General features: G+C 40.4%; 1 protein-coding gene across 6 annotated transcripts in view; it reads right to left on the reverse strand.

Moving 5' to 3' along the window:
• schip1 (schwannomin interacting protein 1) overlaps positions 1-20292 on the reverse strand; it is a 265176-nt gene that overhangs the window by 4609 nt on the left and 240275 nt on the right. For 5 of the 6 annotated variants that reach the window (XM_028045404.1, XM_028045403.1, XM_028045406.1 and 2 more), the window contains 3 exons: positions 7393-7511; positions 6283-6400; positions 4300-4497 (listed from right to left, as the gene is read on the reverse strand). In XM_028045404.1, the coding sequence (XP_027901205.1) occupies positions 4300-4497; positions 6283-6400; positions 7393-7511 (435 nt within the window). Of the gene's footprint in view, positions 1-4299; positions 4498-6282; positions 6401-7392; positions 7512-14418; positions 14781-20292 lie in introns of those variants that run through there. The other variant, XM_028045408.1, reaches the window with a different exon arrangement.

The following is a 20292-nucleotide window of genomic DNA, read 5'->3' on the forward strand; positions in this document are numbered from 1 at the left end:
CAGTACAGTGTTAGACAGATAAACTCTGCAAAAAAAAAAAAAAAATGGAGCTCCTTCGCTTCCTCCTGGTGCTACTATTGTGGTCTACAAAAATCGAATGCTCCGGGTGAAAAACAACCTATCAGTCAGGAAGAAGGTCTTAGTGCTGTCAATCAATCTCGTGTATGCGCCGCTGAATGGGCTAATGGCGGAGAAACTACTTAACTCTTACAGGGAGATCGATTTTGCACCATCATCGGTAGCTACATGCTTAGCATGGCCAGTGACTGTGCTAACTAGCCACAGCTAAGATTGCATTCATGGAAGTCTGTGTAGCAGAGAGGAAGTGAGAGAAGCACATATACAAGGGTGATTGACAGCGCTAAGATTCTCCTCCATATTTGTGAATATTGCAGCAGGACCACAGGGAGATTAGCTCCATGTTTTCATAGATTATCTGTCTTATATTATACTACCACAACGTAGCAACTGTTTTAACAAATGTATACATAAAAAACAGATTCTTCATAAAAGTTACACACTGCAGCTTTAAAGTAAAAGCCAAAAAGATTGTCAGTCTATGATGCCCTTTCAATTAATTTCTCAATTTTCTTGTACAACCTTCTAAGGAAATCTAGGAATTGGATTGGTTAAGATACCAATCGGTTCTGTGGAAACATTGGTATGCAAGTCTTTTATAAGATTCTTTTTTATTTTAATTTTATTTAGTCTTTTTATTCTTTATATGTCGTGTTGTTGTTTATCATCTCTTTGTGGACCATGAGGTCTGTTGAATAAAGTAAATCAAATCAGTCAATACTAATGCAAACAGGGTTAAAAATGAAAATATAACAAAGTCAAAGCAAACAAACAAAGCAGAGCATTTACTGAAAGGATTTTAAAAGCACAGACAGCGAGGGGGGGAAAGCTCCATGCATCTCCCTTTGTGCACAAGCGCTTCTCTGAAGTCTCACTTTCACAAATATCACTGGAGTCACTTTTACACGAGGCACAACGTAACAGTTTCAGTTTCGGGAAGCTGTGCGAAAAGCTGTGCGACGTCAGGAGAGCTGCAAGTCCGGAGTGAGTGGGATATGTGAAACATGGCGGTGTCAGTGTTGACTCGGCTGCTGAGTGTTAGTTTCTGTGGTTGGACTAACCATACCGCTAATTGAAAATAACCCTTTCAGAGCTCGATACCACAGGGGTTATACTGAGGAAGTTTGCTCATTTCTGAATGAAGCTGGGTTTATAGAAGAAGTTCTAGTAAGGATTCTGATACTTTTTTTTTTCTTCTTTTGGTTATATTCTCTCGTTTTCTATCAGTGATTGTTTTTTTTTTTTTTTGTATGTTTAGGAAAACCCAAGGTCTCAGCACGCAAGCAATTATAGTTGACACACTCATTACTTGTCACTGAGAAGAAGACAGGGAAATCCAGGCTGGCCATAATAAAACTGGGAAAATTAAGGTAGTAGACTAGAAGAGAGGGTGATTCCTAAACCTTGTTGTTTGGGTCATGTAAACATCCACAAATTTTCCAGCAGGAATTTTAACTTGACTCAGTCTTTTTTTTTTTTTCAAGTGCTTTTTCTCAGATCAACCTGCCATGTGAAAGCATTGATTTAAAAGACCTCTGTTAGAATTATTATGTGTCATTATCACTCTTATATTAGTAGTTTTACATTACTAGTTTGTTTTTCATTTAAAGGTTTTAGCTTTCTAGTGTGTGTGTGAACCGATGCTATGTTGAAACTTGTGCCTTCCCACACTCACAGAGTGTCTCTGCAGCATGTTTATCTCTAACAGCAGAATGCTCCCTCGCCCTCGTGAGAAAGAAAACTGTGTGCAAGGACAAAACTTGCTTTTCCTTTTTTTTTATCACTTCCTTCCCTGCTAATAAAAGACAAGCTCTAACTGAAGGTTTTCAGTTTTCACGGTGAGCAGCTTGTAGAAGCGGTTTGCTGTGTCTTCTCCTTCTGCAAAAGCTTGGTTGAAAACTAATAGACATTGTCTGTGGTTCTTTTGTTTGTAGGTTAAGAAAATACCTATCAACCCCTACTGCTGTAAAAAAAAAAAAAAGAAAAGAAAAGAAAGAAAGAGCAGGCAGCTGCAGCTTTAAAACGCCTCAACATTCACCGCATGATTCGTTCGGATGTGACAGTGATGTCCTCTGACTGCGGAGCACAACTACATTCCCGAACAACCGAACCAATGCTTTCCGGCGTATGAATTATAGATGGACCCTGCTCTCCTCTGAATAAATAAATCGGCTCTGGGAAATATTGCGTGCCCCGGCGTGACACTCTACGGTGTGTGTGTGTGTGTGGGGAGTCTTTTGGTGAATGCGCTCCAGAGGAGGAGGCAGATCAAAATGCAGGAAATAAAGACAAGAGGGGTCGTAGTCACCTTCCTTTCTCTAAATGGGGTGGGACGAAGAGGGAATAAAAGAACGGCAGCACGACTTTGACAGGATGATATTTTACCCAGCGCCTGGGTTAAAGTGTGAGATGGAATGTGTCAATAAAATGTGGCGTCTTAAGGTTGATGTAAAATTGATGTAAAGAGACTGAGTGCCATTTTGAGGAGCTGCAAAACATTGAAAAATCTCACACAAAAATATGTCAGCTCAAAGACTGTATCTGATCAAATACGTCCAGGCGATCTAATCAGCTTAGAATTGTACAATTTCTACAATCAGATAGAAGAAAACATATGCTTTGAATTTGTCCCAAAAGTATGTCCTCTAATAAAAAACATAAAATAAAACATTATGAAGACTAAAAAGCAGCCGTTTTGGTGACTACTGTTAAGTTTAGACCTTCATCTTAAACTCTCTCATTCAGATTTGGCACCTGTTAAAAGGGAAATTTTATTTTATGGGCTAAAATTGTATGACTGTGTTGAACTTTGGTTTCTGAAGTATTATGACTGAAATGAGGGGTTATGTTATGTCTTTAATTTATTCATATGAGCTTTGTGTGTAACACTGGCTTCCTTTCTGTTGAGGGTGGCAGAGGGTTGCCAGTTTGAACCCCTGCTTGGTCATTCTTGGCCACAACCTGGCCAAGGTTGTGTTTCCTTGAAACCAACCTTCCCTGCTGGTGCTGCAGTATGACCACCAGGACATACTGAAGAAAGTCAACTTGCATCTGTCAGTGTGACAGAAGCGTGCAAATATGTGTACGAATGACTGATGAAGAGCTTTGGAGTCCTCTGACTTGATAACGTCCTGAACAAGTGCAGACCATTAACCATTTGAACCACTTTGAAGGTTGCCTGATGTCTGCAGCTACAAGTTTTAGATAAACAGAAGTCAGCTCTCACAGCTGTCTGTTGAGAAGCTCGTCCGTCCAGTTTGTCTTATTATTGACTTTGTCTTGTCCTTTGTGTGCAAAATATATGTTTTGTACTCTGTAAGTCAGCTGACATTCTGACTGAGTGCTTTCTGACACACTAGCTGTGGTTCAACAATTGTCATGTGAATTTTGAGTCAACCTTCAAAAGGCAGCAAAAAAGACAAAAGGAAAATGCAAATTCGATGTTTCCATGTACTGGTTTGGAAGTGAATCAACCAGGCTACGAAAAGCGTAATTTTGTCAGATATTGACGTGATGCATGGCTGCAATAAACAAAGTGTAGAAGTTGCAAACTAGCATGGATCACACGTCTCAGGAAAGTGGAGAGAAGTTTTCAGAAATGTGCTAAAGGCCAAGTTGTACCTCCTCTGTCGTGTCAACTAGTACTGGTGATGTTACAAGTCGTGACATCGAAGTGAGGTAAACGTTCGTTAAGTTAGGACTTATTAAGCAAATGTGAAGAAGCGCGGAGACTGTTTAGCCAATCAGGGCGCTGAACACAATGCACTGTGGAAAAAAAACTGCACAAAAAACTCTGCGAAGAAGTGAGGCCTTGAAAGGTGAACCGCGTTATAGCGAGGGTTCACTGTATGTACAGTATGTATATACTGTATATATATATATATATATATTAACATATAATTAGATTATATGAGCATCAGTTTAATTTTATGTACAATGAAAATTAGCAAGACGATGAATCTGATATGATGCATTTTTTTCTATTATGCAGAAAGATTAGTGTACTTTGCTGTATTTATAATGTCTTTTGATCTATATAAAGCAGTAAGTTAGGCTATATCAAACAAATATTGAAATGACACCACTTATTCCATACATGTAATCTGATTTTGATTAATAGTTTTGCACAAATCACATGTTTTCGTATCATTTTTAAGAGGCCAGGATCAAAGATCCATCTTTCCCGTCTCCGCAAAACCTTTTATGTTTTTTGTTACTGACCAGGTCGGCCACTGGCGACTTTTTGCGGTTCTGTTTCTCCACCTCCACCTGCATCTTGGCCATGGGCTTGGCCATCGCCAGGGCTAACTTCGCCTCCGCCTGCAGCTTCTTCTGCCGACTCAAAAAGTCCATGTCCTCCAGGGACTCTGAGTCGTCCTCCGTGGTGTCCCTGTCCGAGTAGGAGGAGCTCTGCTTGGACTGCGAAGGAAAACATGGAGGACGGAGGGAAAGCAAAAGTGAAAGAGAAGGTGAACGGGAAGTGAAAGAGTGTGTGGGAAAACATGAGAGAGACAGAGAGAGTGAGACTATAAGGAGAAAAGTTGAAACGTAATGCATTCCTATCATTTGACTGTGAAATTCTGAACTTGAATGTAAAAATAATTTCTCAAGCTTCATCAGTTACATTGGGGCAAACAAAAAGTGAAGTGAAACCCATGTTTTACGGTCCTTTCAAGCAATTCCCTTTTTAAAATCTTATCTGGTGAACGAGCAACAAAGAATTTCAGCAAGCGTTACCATGAAGCAAGCAGAGTGCCCGTTATAGCTCTGATTCATAGTAAATATCTTGCCTATTTCACAGCTTTCATTCTGACTTTGTCTAAGTTTCTTTTCACACAATCTGATCTTTGCTACTTTCAGACTGTCGATGACACCTCAAATCAGTAATCCTATTTTTGGACTCTGAAAAATAACGTCAGAATACAATAGTTGTGAAAGTATTGCACCTTCAACTTTTTCACAGCCATCAGTGGTGAGCACATTTCCACTAATCCACTCTTGCACTAATAGCAGTACCATTTGCTAACTTTGAAAAGAAGTTTAGCGCATTTCGCTTCCCCTGAATTAATTTTCTAAAGTACCATATAAAGTTTGCCATCTGTGTGGAAGTTTTGGTTAGACGTTTATATTGACGCTCTTATTTCAAAGTGGGTGTTTGCTGTTTTTCCCAATAACTTTATTTCAAACACAAGGCATGAAGAAACAAAATGAAACATGGACAAAATGAACAAAATACTAACAGAGATTCAAAAATATATATGAATTACAGAACATGTAAATAATAATGTGAAAATTAAATTGATGCTTCAGTGTTGTAGTTTTTGAAAGGAAGATATAATTTGAATAGTTTCAGGATTTAAAGTTGATTTGAAGGATACTAGAATAGAGTCTTTTGGATAACAGACCTTAAAATCTGGAAATCAAGTTTTTGTTGCAGATGTTTGAAGGTGTGAATTTGACATTTTACCTAAATTATGCAAATGTTGGCAACATAAAGTATCACTAAGATCAAATTTTTCCATTAGAAATAGCCTTTTCATTAGTGAATATAATTTTTAAACATTTATTGATGATAAAGTTTGTCACGTCCTTCCAGAATATTCTTTTATAACAACAATCCCAACAGACATTCCTCGCGTTCTCCGCTCGTGATGCGGCGCAGCAAACAATATTTATTCTCTGCCCAGAATGCATCGCTGTAGAACGACGGAGTAAACAGTTTTAAATCTACTGATGTCCTCCCGTCTGTCTGAACCAAACCCTACCGTGGTCGATTAGGCAAAATCAAAAAGTGCAGACCTTACAGGTGGATGTGAAATTACAAATTTGACTCCTTTGAGGACAAATTACTATATTGTTGCACATGTTGGGTCACTGAGACATGATGGGTAGCAACATGGTTGAATTTGGAGCCTTAGCATTAGCTTCAGCTAAATACCATGTTGGTGTAATGTTGGCGCAACTAATGTTTATGATTAATGGAATAAGGCTAGCACAACTAACTTCTTAGAAAGGAGTACCCACCACTGAAAGCCATGTATCATTTTTCTTTAACTTCACAATTATGCAACACTTTTCATTCAAGCTATCAAAAGATCCTTTAAACACACTAATGTTTAGGGTGATAATATTACAATATGTGAAAATGCTGGAAGGCTGCTGGGAGGACTTTTGCGCGGTGCTGTGTGCAGTCCATGTGCATACCATGGGGGACAGCGGTGTGTCCAGGCTGGTCTCTGTCTTGCTGTCATCCGCATCGCTGTCCTTGTCACTGCCGCTGTCATTGACAAAACAGATCTGCAGGTTCATGCCGCTCTGCAGCCTGCAGGGGAACGCAAGGAGAGAGACGAGCAGAGAACGACCCATGAAATACAAACAGTGTTTGATGAGTTCAGTCTAGTTCTTTGCCCCAATAATAATAACAGCATTCAGAACATGAGAGAGAGAGAAAAAACCCAGAAGCTGCTCCTTTTACTGGACCAATAGTGCAGACTGGTTACAATTAAACAGGGCTTGTGTTTTTAATCATCCCTCTTGTTGTCTCCAATGCAGATCGATTCAGGAGGCCCCCAGTAGGTCCGATACAATCCGCTCACATCCAGAGGCGAGGCGGTGTTGGTGGGGAGGGACGGGTGCTGTTTGTGTCGTGGAAGGGCAGGATATCATTAGGGCGCAGATCCGCCCCACTGCTGATCAATAATCTGCTTATTCGTTGCAGTAATTACAAGCAGGGGCCGATTGATTACACGGTAAAGATCCATACAGGTCCGCTTAAAACAGGACCCGAGTGGCCGACTGTTGTTTCAAAGGACAGCTTCAATTACCTAGACTTCTCTGGGCTCAAATATTTTTGTTATTTCTTCAAAGGCCAGAATAATGTGTCATTTACAGTACGGTCATGAGTTTCCTGTTATTCGTCTACACTAACAAACAGTTGCGAGAAATCCACATGATTCAAAGAGCAAGAAAAAGCCGTGCACAGGAGTGTTTACTGGAGACTGGATTCCAGTAAGGCTCGGTGTCAGAGGTGGCAGCGTTGTGTGTGTGTGCAAGTAGGTGTGTTCAAGGAAGTGAGAACCACAAAGGCTGATCAGAGTTACTCACGCCGACACGTTCTGCCTTATGTCGGCTCACTGATGTGTGACAACAAATCTGAACTTTTAGAGTCAACCTTTTCTGATTGATTCTGTTCCTGAAAGTCACGACTGCCAAACCAGAGCCAGTAATTTCTTAAAAAAATATATAAAAACACATAGTGTTTTTCAATAATTAATCACATGGCCGCTGACCAGAGTAAAACCTCAAAGGTCTCACCGTGAGGACAGGCTGGGTTTGCCGCTCTTGCTGCAGCTCGTGTAGATGCCTGGGCCATCGTCGAAGAAACTACCCAGAGCCAACTTCTGCCTGATTGACTCCCTCTCATTCTTCTGGGCCTGCAAGAGGACAAAATGCATAATTTAAGGTCATTGATCTGACAACTTGTAATCTAGTTTTAAGATGAGAAACTCCAAAAAGAGACAGAGTTTAGGAATCATCCTCAGGACTTTAAAATATGTTCCAGCTGCATGTATACACTGTTATCTTAAGTATTTTCTTCCAGAGCAAATCACTTCTATGAGCACATTAAGCAAAGCAGCCTTGTCTTAATTCGCAGTAAAGGGTTCAACGTCAAAGTGATACAAAGTGTGAAATCAGCTGAAGAAATAAATAAAAGGGAACGTGCATTTTATTCCTTCAGTGGACCACCAGGTGGGGCTGTTGTTTTACTGAACTGCAATGAAAAAGGAGCTTCCCACATGATTAGATCCACATATGACAGAGCAAAATATTTCATGTCTTCATTAAAGCTGCAAAAATCCCAGAACTACAAAATAATTAACACGAACTTTGCTATCTTGTCAAAAACAATCTTGTGCCCTCGTTATTAATCTTCTCATGGCCAGAAAGGCCATGGTTTTGTGTTTAGCAGCATAGTTCTTTGGTCTTAAACAGATGTAAGAAGATCACGAATAAGCAAGCTGGCATTAAGGTTGAGCGAACAAACAAACTCCTGTTTCAAGCAAACTTGAAATAAATATCTATCTGACACAACAGAAAAAGGTGCAACTGCAACTGCAGCAAAGGAGTGAGAGTAACATGGACTTAGTGTACAAACAGATTGGTTACCTTCATTGGTTTGTCAAATTTTTTTTTTATTTTCTGGTTCTATTTAGTAAGATGCACATTATGCACCCTTAAATGTTGGCATTGAAAGTCGATGTAAATTTCCATGATTTTTATTTATTTTGGTTGATCTAAAGCCAAGATGGCGCTGAACTGCACAACCGGCCGTCTGTCCCGCCTGCTTGGATTATTATTTGCCGCTGCCCTGCCTTGAATCTGCTGCCAAGATGTGTCTACTCTGCTGAAAGTGTGTGTGTGAGCAGTGCAGATCATTCAGCAAACTCTGCACGAAACGAATGTGAAGCCCGAGCTAAACGTGCACGACGATGTTTGCACTTTTCAAAGGAAGAAGCTTCTCCAAAACTTTAATTGTTGATATCAGAACAACATACGGCAAACCACAAATACTGGTTGGTCTGAAGTATTTCTAATGAGATGTAACAGGAAGTGACAAAAGTTTTGTATGGAGCACATAGTAACACAGCGCTGACCCTACCCTACCTGTTGCTGAGCACACTGCCAGATGGATAGTCGAAAGAAAGCTCCTATCTTTCAGCCCTTCTTTACAAAAAAAAAAGCAGCAGGTGTATAGTTATGGTGTGAAAACATAACGAGAGCCAGCGTTCACTCTTAAGTATGTAAGCCGTTTTTGAAAAGCTATGAGCGGCATGTCTGTTTGAGAGTCTCAAACCAACCCACGCCTCACCCAGGACTTGTGTTTGTCTGATATGCTATCACCATAGTGACAAAGATTACGAGCTGTTCCTTATATCTTTTCCTCACCTTCCAGTTCTTTATGATTCAGTCACATCTGTTGTCTCAGAAACTGACTCATCATCACGCCCAGTCTCTCCCCCCTGTATCCCACCTCACTCCACCAGCCTACGACCACATCAAACCATCATCCTGCTCATTGCTCATCAAGTTGTTTATCACACCTTTTTCTTTTCTCCCACTCCATCCCTCAGCTCCTTCCCTCCATCCTCATTGTTTACCTCTCCTGACAAATGAACGCAGGCGTTGTCAGGCGGTTCTATCTCCAAGGACAAAATTACCATAATCCCACTCCACAAGAGAGTCGAAAACACACTCTCGGCACATACACACCGCTGGATCGAAGAGTGGACCTGACTGCTGCTGCTCCTTTGTGTTTCCGTATAAAAGATTGCCCGGCTAATGAAGATGAACATCCTTGAAGGTTACCAGTGGTTTGCCTCAGAGGCCCAACAAAGGCCTGCATGGTAAAGCAGAGGTCAAACTTGCTTCTCTACACAGGAATAACTCAAATCGACAACTGGAAAGCTAACAGTGTTTGTGCTGAACAGTGGCTTCGAGCAAAGCTAAAATCTGGAAGAGAAACATTCGCTCAGTCTTTCTTGGCTTTCCGTTACGTTCATAAATGAGGGTAGAGAAAGGACTAAAATGAAGCCTGGCTTGATTAAAACCTTACAAACAACCCTTTACGCTAATAGGTTTGGCATGAAATAAAAAAAAAAATTAGTTTAAACTAGGGATTCAGTATAAATACGAAAATTTTAACCGATATGAATAACAGATATTAATGTTGCTGTAATTGCCGATAACAAGTATTTACATGTGTTGTATACAGTAAACACTCGCTATATCGCGGTTCACCTTCCACGGTCTCGCTGCTTCACGGATTTACATCGTGCATTGTGTTCTGCATTCTGATTGGCTAAACAGTCTCTCCACTTCTTCTCTACCTGTGTGCCAATAACGTTGTGGTTTAATATGTACATGTACGTAAAACAACTTGCCATATTTAACATAATCGATGGTGGCATGTCGGTTTATAAGAATCTTTTTGCCCAGAAGAAAAAAGAGCGACAACAACCGATAACTATGTTCTTTTCTCAAAAAAAACACACCTGCACCGCGGGCTTTAGAAGAAAAAAACGCCACAGAGGGGAATCAGGAGGAGCAGTGAAATACAGGTGAGTCACTATTTGTCCTACTGCACTTTGTATTTTTTTTTCAAAATCATTTTTCATTTTCTCCTGTTCTAATCCAATGACTCGGGTCGCGGTGGGGTGGTGCTGATCTCCGCAATTTGAAGCCCTCAGTTCATATTGATGATTAAAATTATTATTTTACAGTACAGTAGTTATTTGTAAAAAATAAAAAAAATAAAAAATAACGTTTATACAGTACTTTTATTTGTTAAACAAATGTTTGGGCCTGTAAAAAGGTTTTGTTCTTTGGTTTCAATGTTTTATGGAGTATTTCATTGTATAATAATTGTAAAAAAATAAAGGTTACTACTTCGCGGATTTTGCCTATCACTGGTTCTTTTTGGAACGTAACCCCCGCGGAAAACGAGGTTTCACTGTAATTAAATTCCTACCCTTTCAACATTATACAATGACCACCCTGTTGACATTGCTTCACTGCTTCAGTTAAATACCCCACAATCCTTCACTATCAAATGACCAATGCAGTTCCCTTCCCCTCCAGAAACAAAAATGGCAACAAATACATTTTAAATAATGTTCTCCGGGTTTGACTTTGGGTTTAAATGTGAACAGTCAGAAAAAAGTGAACACTTTTCATTGAAAATAAATTAATAAATAAATAAAAAAAAGCCTCATTATCCAGTTTGAGCATAAATGATTCCAAAGGGTGTTTTCAGTTGCTTGGAAAATTCGTGTGATCCATTATATTTACATTTTCAAGATGCACATGGGAGACGAGAATGCGAGAAAGAATGAGTGACAACCCTAACCGCCTCCCCTGGCTTCCCGGCCTCTGGCACCACAGCCATCCAAATTAGATTGCGAGGAACAAAAGTGGGCTAATTTGTGTTTTTCCTCAAGTTCACGAAGCAATTTCCTCTGCTGAAAAAAAACCTCACTGACAAAGACAGTTTCCCCTCCCCTCAAACATCCAGCCACAGGCCCGGAGGTTGATTCAGGCTTGGCGCTGGATGACACGGTGCTCGATTTAAGGCCGTCGAATCTTCTCTCAAAAGCTGTATTTAAAATGTGGGATGAATTGAAACATTTGTGCCCTTCCCCCAAAAAGAAGAGCAGCCTCCTTCAGTGCACAAAAACTACTAGATTTACAATCCTTGATCATCAGATTATTAACTCAGGTTAATTGTATCTGGGTATGTAAAAATTTCTCTCCGTTTCTTATTTTCTTCTTGCAATTTCCAAATTCTTCATTGACACATTTTCACTTGACTTCTTTTTATATTTTTCATAACATTCCTTACAAAACACTCTTCCTGTTTCCTGCACAATGGGGGCTTTTCAGCAGCTGAGATCTAACTCTAACAGTGGACTCCCAGGACAAGAGCCCACCGTTACCACACAATCACACACACACGGCACAAATTCCAGGTTATTTAAGCTCACAAATGGCTTTTAAAGTATAAAAAGAAGCACAATGTGCTATAGTTTGACAGAGTGTATTTGGAGCTCACAAGACCTTTCCTATAATGTATGAGCTTCCCAAGAAGTTGTACAAAAATCTGTGCTGCTTTTAGTCAAAACTTTTCAACCATTTAAAAGGCAAATATACAAGCAAACAGCATTGTTTGGTTTTTAAAAGGCACATATATATATATATAAAAAGAAAAGTACAAGTCTTGTTGAATTAATATTTATAAAAATGCCTTTAATATGGTGGTATTTCAAAGCCTTAGTTTTTACTTTTAGAAAAAAGTTTGAGAATCAGTGATTGACAGAATTCACTATGATGAATGTTCGCATGTATTTGTCTTGGCGTAGAAATACCTTGCTCACATGTTTCTCCAGCTGTAACGGAAAGATGTTGCAGAGATCTCAGCTTTACAGATTGGAGGTCACGATCTCTTTAGTTTGAGTGTTATGACTGTGTGGGAGTATTCTGGAAGTTCTACAGATGTTTTCAAGGGGCTGCATTTGAAGAAATAAGAAATACACATTCATGGATATATCATCCAAGACCGTAGCATTAAAAGAGAAGGAAAAAAAACTCACTTCTTGTGAGATGCTTAGGAACACTGATAAAAACAGGAGGAGCCTGCAGCAGGTGTGGTTCAGTTCCCCGTACAGCCTTAAACACACTCAAGGTGTCATATCAACATTTCAAAACAAACTGTGAAAAACGTAATGAATAATTCAACGCGTTTTCTCACTCACAGCATTTTTTTAAAAGGGTAATTACCAAACAGTATTCATAAAACAATACACACTTAAAGTGGCGGCGCCAGCACTTCTGCTCAGCCTATCTGTGTGCGTCTCTCCCTCCTCTTGTTATCTGAGACCTGTCTTTCTAGGCTGCACAGCATTCCATCCCAGATAAGGGACCCAACCTTTGGCCCCCTCTTCCAGTTCAGCTGCAGGTCAGTGCAAGACTGCTCCTGTCACTCAGCTCGGAAAAGAACAACTCCCTAAATGGTGGCGGGGGGCAGTGGGGGTAGGGATGTTAGCAGAAAAGAAGCATGGACCGGGTCTAGACATGACAATGGGTCTGTGAGTCACATGTGGGGTTTCCATCCATGAGACAGTTCAAGGGAAAGACTGAGCAAAGGAATGCTGTTTTGTTTCTCCTAAGAAAAGGGGAGATTAAGGAATAAAAGCCCGGTTACTCACAGGGTTGTGTCATACTGCTGGACCAAATATGCAAACTCGTTAATGCCCATATTTTAGTCTTGGCTGCACTACTCGTGATATATTTTTTATAATTTTGTCAAATATTCTGTGACTGTCACCAATAGCAGGAGAGTCCAACTCCAGTCTGCAACTGTTAGAGTTCAGCATGCTTCTGATCCGACACGTCGTCAAATTCTTGTGATAATCTATAAGATTCCAATCAAAAACGTCCAATGCTGTGCCAATAGGTGGCGATAGTGACGTCTATAACAACATCAAAACAAAACGAAGTGATCTCGAGGATGGTTTTGAGCCTGACTAATGCTTCCCAATTTGCTTTCAACCACAAACGTTTTCAGCTTGCAATCAGAGTCGGGACAGAGCCAAATACGAAGAAAACAATGTGTGATCGGCATCATTATTTCTAAAAATCGTTGTATTTTCAATAAACACTGATAAGGCACAAACCGACTATTTGTAAAGCTCAGTTTTTCCACATCAAAAACAGTTTGTATGGGGGCAAGAAGCACAAGCACAGCAGAAAATAAATTTTTTGTAAAACACAAAACACAATAAACCATTAAAGCATTCAATTTGAAGATGACCTTGATAGTTAAGTTTAGCATAAAAAATTGAAAGCCAAAACCACTGTCAGATTTTTGAAGTTTAATAATTACAAAAACAAACTATGATCTCTGGATGACACAGATATTCCACCAAGGTTTAAAAACCTGTGGTTAAAGAACAACAACAATGCTTTTCCTGTGGTTCAAAGTCCTTTTAGGACTAGATGAAATAAAACTAATTAACTCATTTTGCTCATTTTTGTTTTGAAACTTCCTGTCAATTCCATAAAAATGTCCCTTTTTACTCAAGATTATCTCACTATGAGAATCTAAAACTGGCATAATGCAGTGGGAATAAATAGAAATGCTCAACTTTCTCTTAGCTGGAAGCATAACATTTTTGACAGCTTGCAATCAATGTGAGGTTGTTAATGAGATTGTCCGATTGGATCAAACTATTATATTAAACTATGGTCCTGATTTGGGACTTTTTCGACTGATGTTGATCAATATCCCTGAGACCTGAACTCCTGATTTTCTGTTCAGCTGCTACAGCAACTTTCAGTGGAAGATAATTAGCATATAGCCAATTAGCACACCAATAAACAAAGTAATGCTCTGGCTATGCACAAACCATACTGCCATACTTCTTTATCATTAGTATTTAAAGCTAAAGGAATAAAAAAAGTGAAATTCACAAACATTACTGTAGCAGAAGGAGATTTGGGAGACCGTCTGCTTCTTTAAAGGAGATTGTAGAAACATCCAGGGATGATGTTTATGTTTTATTGTGGGCTACTGTGATGTAAATGTGTCTTCAAAGTTGCACTAAGACTAAACACAGTTCTCCTAAATAAAATAAAAACTAAGTTTCTAGGAGTAGCTTCTAGAAATTTTAAGAATGTTGTTTGAAAATGGTTAATTCCTGTTAATAAATCCTAATTCTTTCAGTTACTGATGAGTATCTGTTTCATAATTATTGAACACGATCCAAAGCAAACCTGCTCCTTTACCTCCTTGTAGTCGTCACTGAGGTAGATGACGGACGCCTGACTGATGACATCGTCTCCACCATCCATTTTATCCAGCGCTTTCCTCACCTCATCCCTTCCTTCCTTCTCTTGCGCTTCCCTCCCCAAACACAGGTTGGATTTCTTCAGACAGGCTCCAGATTTTCAGCCCAGTAGGTGGGCTACTAGAATCCCACAAGATTCAAAACTGAAGCCAGAAACTTTTCTCCTCTCCCTGATGCCTTCTCCTCTGACATGTTCCTCTTTTTTCTCCACTCTGACTGCTCCACTCAACCTTTTCTTGCAGGACTGGGAAGGCGAAGGTAAGGCCCCGCTGGACCCTCCCTACCTTCCACCCTCTGCTCGGTGTCTGGCCTCTCACAGTCCAGAGACAGACAGAGAGGAGGAGAAACTCAAACACTGGTGTTTTTTTTTTTCTCTCTCTCTCTCTCTTTCTCCCTGACTTGGGGACAGCAGCTGGAAAAAGAGACACTTCAGCAATGGGCTCTAGATGGCAACCGTGTGTTTTTAAGTGCACGCCGGTGTCTCCTGTAAACCTTTCTGAGACATGAACCTCTTGCTATCTGAGCCAACCTGCACTCCTAAGATTTGTATCCGTAAGAGCAAGTAAGCCTCCATATTTGAGGCAAAATGAATGCAAAATTGTGTGAACATGCAACAGAGAGGATAGTGTGCTCCCTTCCTGCCGAGGTAAAAATAGAGCCTCGTCTGGACTCCAAAGCCAACAGACCCACAGCTCCGACCAGCTAAATAAACCCTGACTGAGCTCAATGGACCATTAGTCTGGCACACACACACCCACCCACCCCGTCACTCTTTCTCTTTCTCCCTCACACACAAGGGGATTGGTTGTGCTCTGCATCAGAGACGTATTCTCAGTCCGAGCTCTCCATGGTGTGTGCTGACCTCATCTTTGCAAAAAATGTGAGCGACCTGTGACTCACGTATTCGCCACAGCCGCCCAGATGGAAAATGATAACATATGGCTGCAGATTCAGAAATCACACTATGTCAACAGGTTACACTGACAAAAAAAATGGGAGGGGTGACAAGGAAACGGGAAACTATAATCGAGGGGAAGTAAAAGTAAGAGGAGTAATTCACATGCAGTTAAACAGGGTATGTAAATGTTTAATGTGTCCTAATTAGGCTGAGAATTAGCTCTGTTTTGCTATTTAATTACTTTTATTATGTGGGATTGTAAAATTTATTTTTAAACAGAAGCTTACGAACCTTTTTTTTAACCAATAAACTTAATAAATTCTAACAGAGTCTTCCGTACTGAGTGGAGATGCATCCAGAGACAAGAGTTGACCGATTTTCTCTGTATCACTTCTGATCAGTAAGAGCGAATTCAAATCCTGAAAAATCTTATTCTTTCCTGCCCATTGAATGCATCAAAGCTAAGATCTCACAACAGCTGCAGACCCGAAAACCTTTAGCTGCTCTGACTCTTGATGTACCTGTGGCAAACTAAAAAATCAGGTATGGAAAAAGAAACGTCAGTCTCAGAACCTTAATTCCTCCAGGTTCTGGAGATTTTATTTTCTTACTTAATTAGAAAGAGGAAAGCTGACATGAAGCCAAGTTCATCAGATAAAAGGAAGGTGGACATTTCAACCTGTGTCTGTTACGAATCATGCTGGTTTGCAAATGTCAGCAGAGTTAAGGTAGGAGTTTACAGGGCTAGAAAGTAATATTTTGAATGCTTTTATTTATGGGTCTTGTGATATCAAGAGTTTGCTAGAATTCATATCAGAAGGACAGACTTTAAGAAAATCAAGAGATTGGAAATAGTTCAGAAAACGCACATCAGTGCTTCTCTATTCTAACCAGTCGGCTCAAACAAAATGCACAAAGTGACCGAGTTTAATCAGAGCAATGCTTTTATTAATTCACATTTTCCACATCTAGCTGCCACGCTTTCATTAATAGTGAAAAGTAGGGTCCCTCATGGGTCTCTCATAGTGATCTTGGATAAGAAATGAACCAGCAAGAAAAGAAAAAAAGTGGGGCAAAAGGAGGGATAAGACAGAGAAAAGAATGAAAAAAGCTGCCACTGAAATAGACAAACATGACTCACTTTAGTATTTTTCTTTCCGAGAGGAATGGATGACTAATATTTGAGAAAGGGGGACTCAAAGCATAAGAAATCCAGGGGAAGCATTTGCCTGTAAATGTCGAAAACCCCCCTCCCTAAAAAAACAAAAAGTATAAAAGTGTAAATATGTAATTAAATGCCGACTTCCTGGGACAATGGGTAGAATCTGGTTAAAAGTCTCCCTGCTGTCTGAATTTACCCCAGAAAACTGATGATCCAGATGACACACAAGCACACACACCCATGAAATCAGTGTTTTCTGCGAGCGGGAGCTGCCTGGGTGGGGCAGAATCATCCCCACCCGATTTTCTGCTTCATTACTGAGGCTGACTTCATGGTGAAGATGAAGTCACCACTGATACAAAGGAGGCTCGAAAGGAAGAAGTTCTCCGTGCACACGCGTCAGCGGGGTGTGACGGGAATCTTCAAGCAGATACCGACCGGACACGAGTCTTAACAGGACCGTAAGTCAAGGCCACGTTTCCATGACGGCCTGACTGTTGGGTCAGCTGAGAGAGAGGGAGAATCAAAGTAAGTTCGCAAACAGAATGGCTTATTGTTCCAAGTGAACAGGAGGGTGACTGTGGGAGACGGTTCCTGGCACCTCCTGTACGCCTCCGATCCAAGGCTGGTGGCGTTATTAGTGCGCCTTTGTGTTTGTCTGCAGCTATATTTGAGAGAACGAGATTAGCTTCCAGAATGAGGATATTTTGGTTTTCCTTTCTGACACATTTTCTAAAGCAGAGCTGAAGGTTAGCTGTAACAATGGGAGGATATCAGTCAAATCACACCCAACCTGTACCTCTGTGTTTGCATGCAAGCTGCTAGCTGTCGGCATTCTGCTTCTGAGTGTCTATATGCCTGACTCAAATGTACGAAAGGAAAAGCAGAGACTCTTGAATGCTTCTTCTTCGTGTAGCAGGAGAAGGAAGAGAACTGGGGCTGCTGTCCAAGCAGTCTGGCGAGAATTTCTCCATGGTGATGCTTCGTGTTTCAAACAAATTGGGCTGTGAAAGGAGCACAAGGTGGCCCATCGGGAAGGCCTGTAACTCACACAGAGGCCCGTGTTTGAAGAGGACTCCTGCAAATTATGTAATATTAGCACAGAGAAGATATGCTGAATGGTAAAACAAAGTGCTTCATCACACTGCACTAAAATAAGAAACAACTATGGACTTTTAAGAAAGCAATGCTTTCCAGTCTTGAGTATGTAAACAGGACATATGGCTGAAGAGTGAAATATAAAAAGTGTAAAGAAATGTGAGCATTTATTGTTTAAATTTATTGAGTTTAGGAGAATTTCTAATCAACAGTCGAAATCAACAGAACTATATCAAATATTTCAGGTTAGATTCATGCTGACAGAGCTCACCTCTTGAGAAGCAGCTTGTTCTCATAAATAGACTTTTCTCTGCTTTGCTGCAGACAACGTCTACAGGCATCGCCATGTTGAAATTCCGACTTTTTAACCTGAGAGACTGATGTCAAATCCATGTTTCTAATTATGACTCCCCAGGTAAATGAAATGCAGCATCAGCTGATTGAAGAAAGACGACTGAACGTTAATCTGGACTGTAAAACACCGGCTGGCATGGAGTCAAAAGGCAATACTCTTACTAAGGTGAAACGGTATTAAAACAACAGGCAGTTTGTTGGTGAGGATGTCAATTCCAAGCTAGCTACCTGAGCTAACCAGCTAATATCACCTTGTATAGACTCCAAGTGTTACTTTATGAAGAGTAGAACAGCAAAAAGAAATTTGGTGCAACAAGAACTTAAAAACTTTACATTTAACAGCTGTTTATTCTTATTTACTATGCATTAAAATTCAAGCAAGCATAAATAAAAGCTACAGACAACATGATAATTACAACAATTTTAACGTTTTATTTTTGCAGGATTGAGAATAATTCTTGCTTTGCTCTTTTAAGTAAAACTCTAAATCAATCAACTTAGAAATTATTAATCTCACAGTGAAATAGGGCTCAAGACTATCTTTAGAGCAATATTCGACATAAAGTCACCCAAAGGTAAGATATATAACAAACTTTACCTACAAATCGTTTATATGCTTAAAAGTCTTTAAGCATATAAACGTGCTCTGTTCTTCAAACGTGATCTTCCAGTAGAACATACTGCATCTTCTGCTTCTCTTAGTTTGTTATTCGTTAGGCTAAACCTCATATAGACTTACACTGGAAAACTCTCTCAGCCCTGTCCATCACACTGTATGAGTTTGTCAACATAAACAAAACATAACAACAGAGAAAGACCCAATGACATGCACGACTCAGCGTTTCCTCAGAGTGCCTACGGACCCTGCGTGTTGTCAGGACCGCACCAGCCTGTGAGGAAAACACGTAAATCTCTCCATCAGCGTTCACACCCCTGGCGCTGCTGCAGCTCTGTGAGGCTTGGAGATTTTTTTTCCACGAGAGAGAAAACAAGATTATAAACCGAGATGTCAGACGCCATAGCAACCTACTTTTTTGCCCACTTAAATGCTTAATTAAGTGAAGTAGATCTGTTATTTTCATGTTCTGATGATGAATTTCTAGTTTATTTTTAGAACTTTTTTTTAGGCTCTAGAGGCAAGAGTTTAGATTTATGGCCCAAGTCTGACTGAAATTCAAGCTGGGCCTGAAGCAGTGGAGATTGGACCAATCACACATACCAAGAAAAGTTGCACTTGACTCACCCTGTGGTTACAAGAAGTGACAAAATGGAGCTGTAAGATGTTAAACAATATTGAACAATGAATAAACAGGACATAGGGAGGAGAAAGAAGGGGAAGCAGGAAATGTCCTGAGATCGGAAGTTGAACTCAGGACGACTGCATCGAGAACTACAGCCTCTACCAACTGAGCTACCCAATGACCCAATTTCTACTCATTCCAGCAAAATCGATGGATACTTTTAAGAAACTATGAGTCAGACCTATGCTTCAGTGGCCTCCTTAAACTGTCACATAATCACTAACTCTTTCAGACACCGAGTGCCTTAAAATACCGTGAGCCGCCTGTAGAAACAGGGGAATATTGTGTGTTATTTTGCCTTTTCTTTGCTCTTTTCTTCAAAGCAACAAAGGCTATAGAGAAACAAATGTAGAAACCACACCTTATTTAAATCAGGACGGGAATAAATAAATACGGAGACTCAGAGCGGAGACTCCCTTCAGACGTGGGCCGTCCCAGGAGACCCCCAGAGAAGAAAACAGCTACAACACCTTCGCCAACCTCCTTCATTCAACACTTTATCTAATTACGTCTTGACCATTGTGGCTCTTCATTACGCTAATTCCCTCTTCTGCATTCTGTCATTGCCCTTTGCATCTTTCCGTCCCCACGGCGGCTCTGTGTTTTATATATAAGCGAGGGGCACTGCCTGGCCTGGTTGCCAGGATACCGGTCTAATTGAGGGGTCTCCAGAGAGTAGCTGTTATCAGAGCCTGAACCCTCTGTTCCTGTCACCGCCCTCATGCTTTCTCTTATTAGCTCTGTTTCTCTTATACTTCCACCCACGCATCAAGTGCTGTTAGACTTCTTTCTGACATCTTCAAGCTTTTTAGTCTCGTATATCGAACTGATGTTGACAGAATCTTTTTATCCTTATCTGCTTCCACTGTAGTTCCCTCAAAGAGTTGGACATCAGTTTAATTTCTTGCTTTGCTCCCTTTGCTTTTGAGGTTTGTGGATGAATTTCCTGTTATTCGCTTTATCTGCCCGTTTCATCTGCCGTCTATCCGTTTGTGCTTC

This window comes from Xiphophorus couchianus, chromosome 18 (genome assembly GCF_001444195.1).
Source record: "Xiphophorus couchianus chromosome 18, X_couchianus-1.0, whole genome shotgun sequence".
In the NCBI taxonomy this organism is placed as follows: domain Eukaryota; kingdom Metazoa; phylum Chordata; class Actinopteri; order Cyprinodontiformes; family Poeciliidae; genus Xiphophorus; species Xiphophorus couchianus.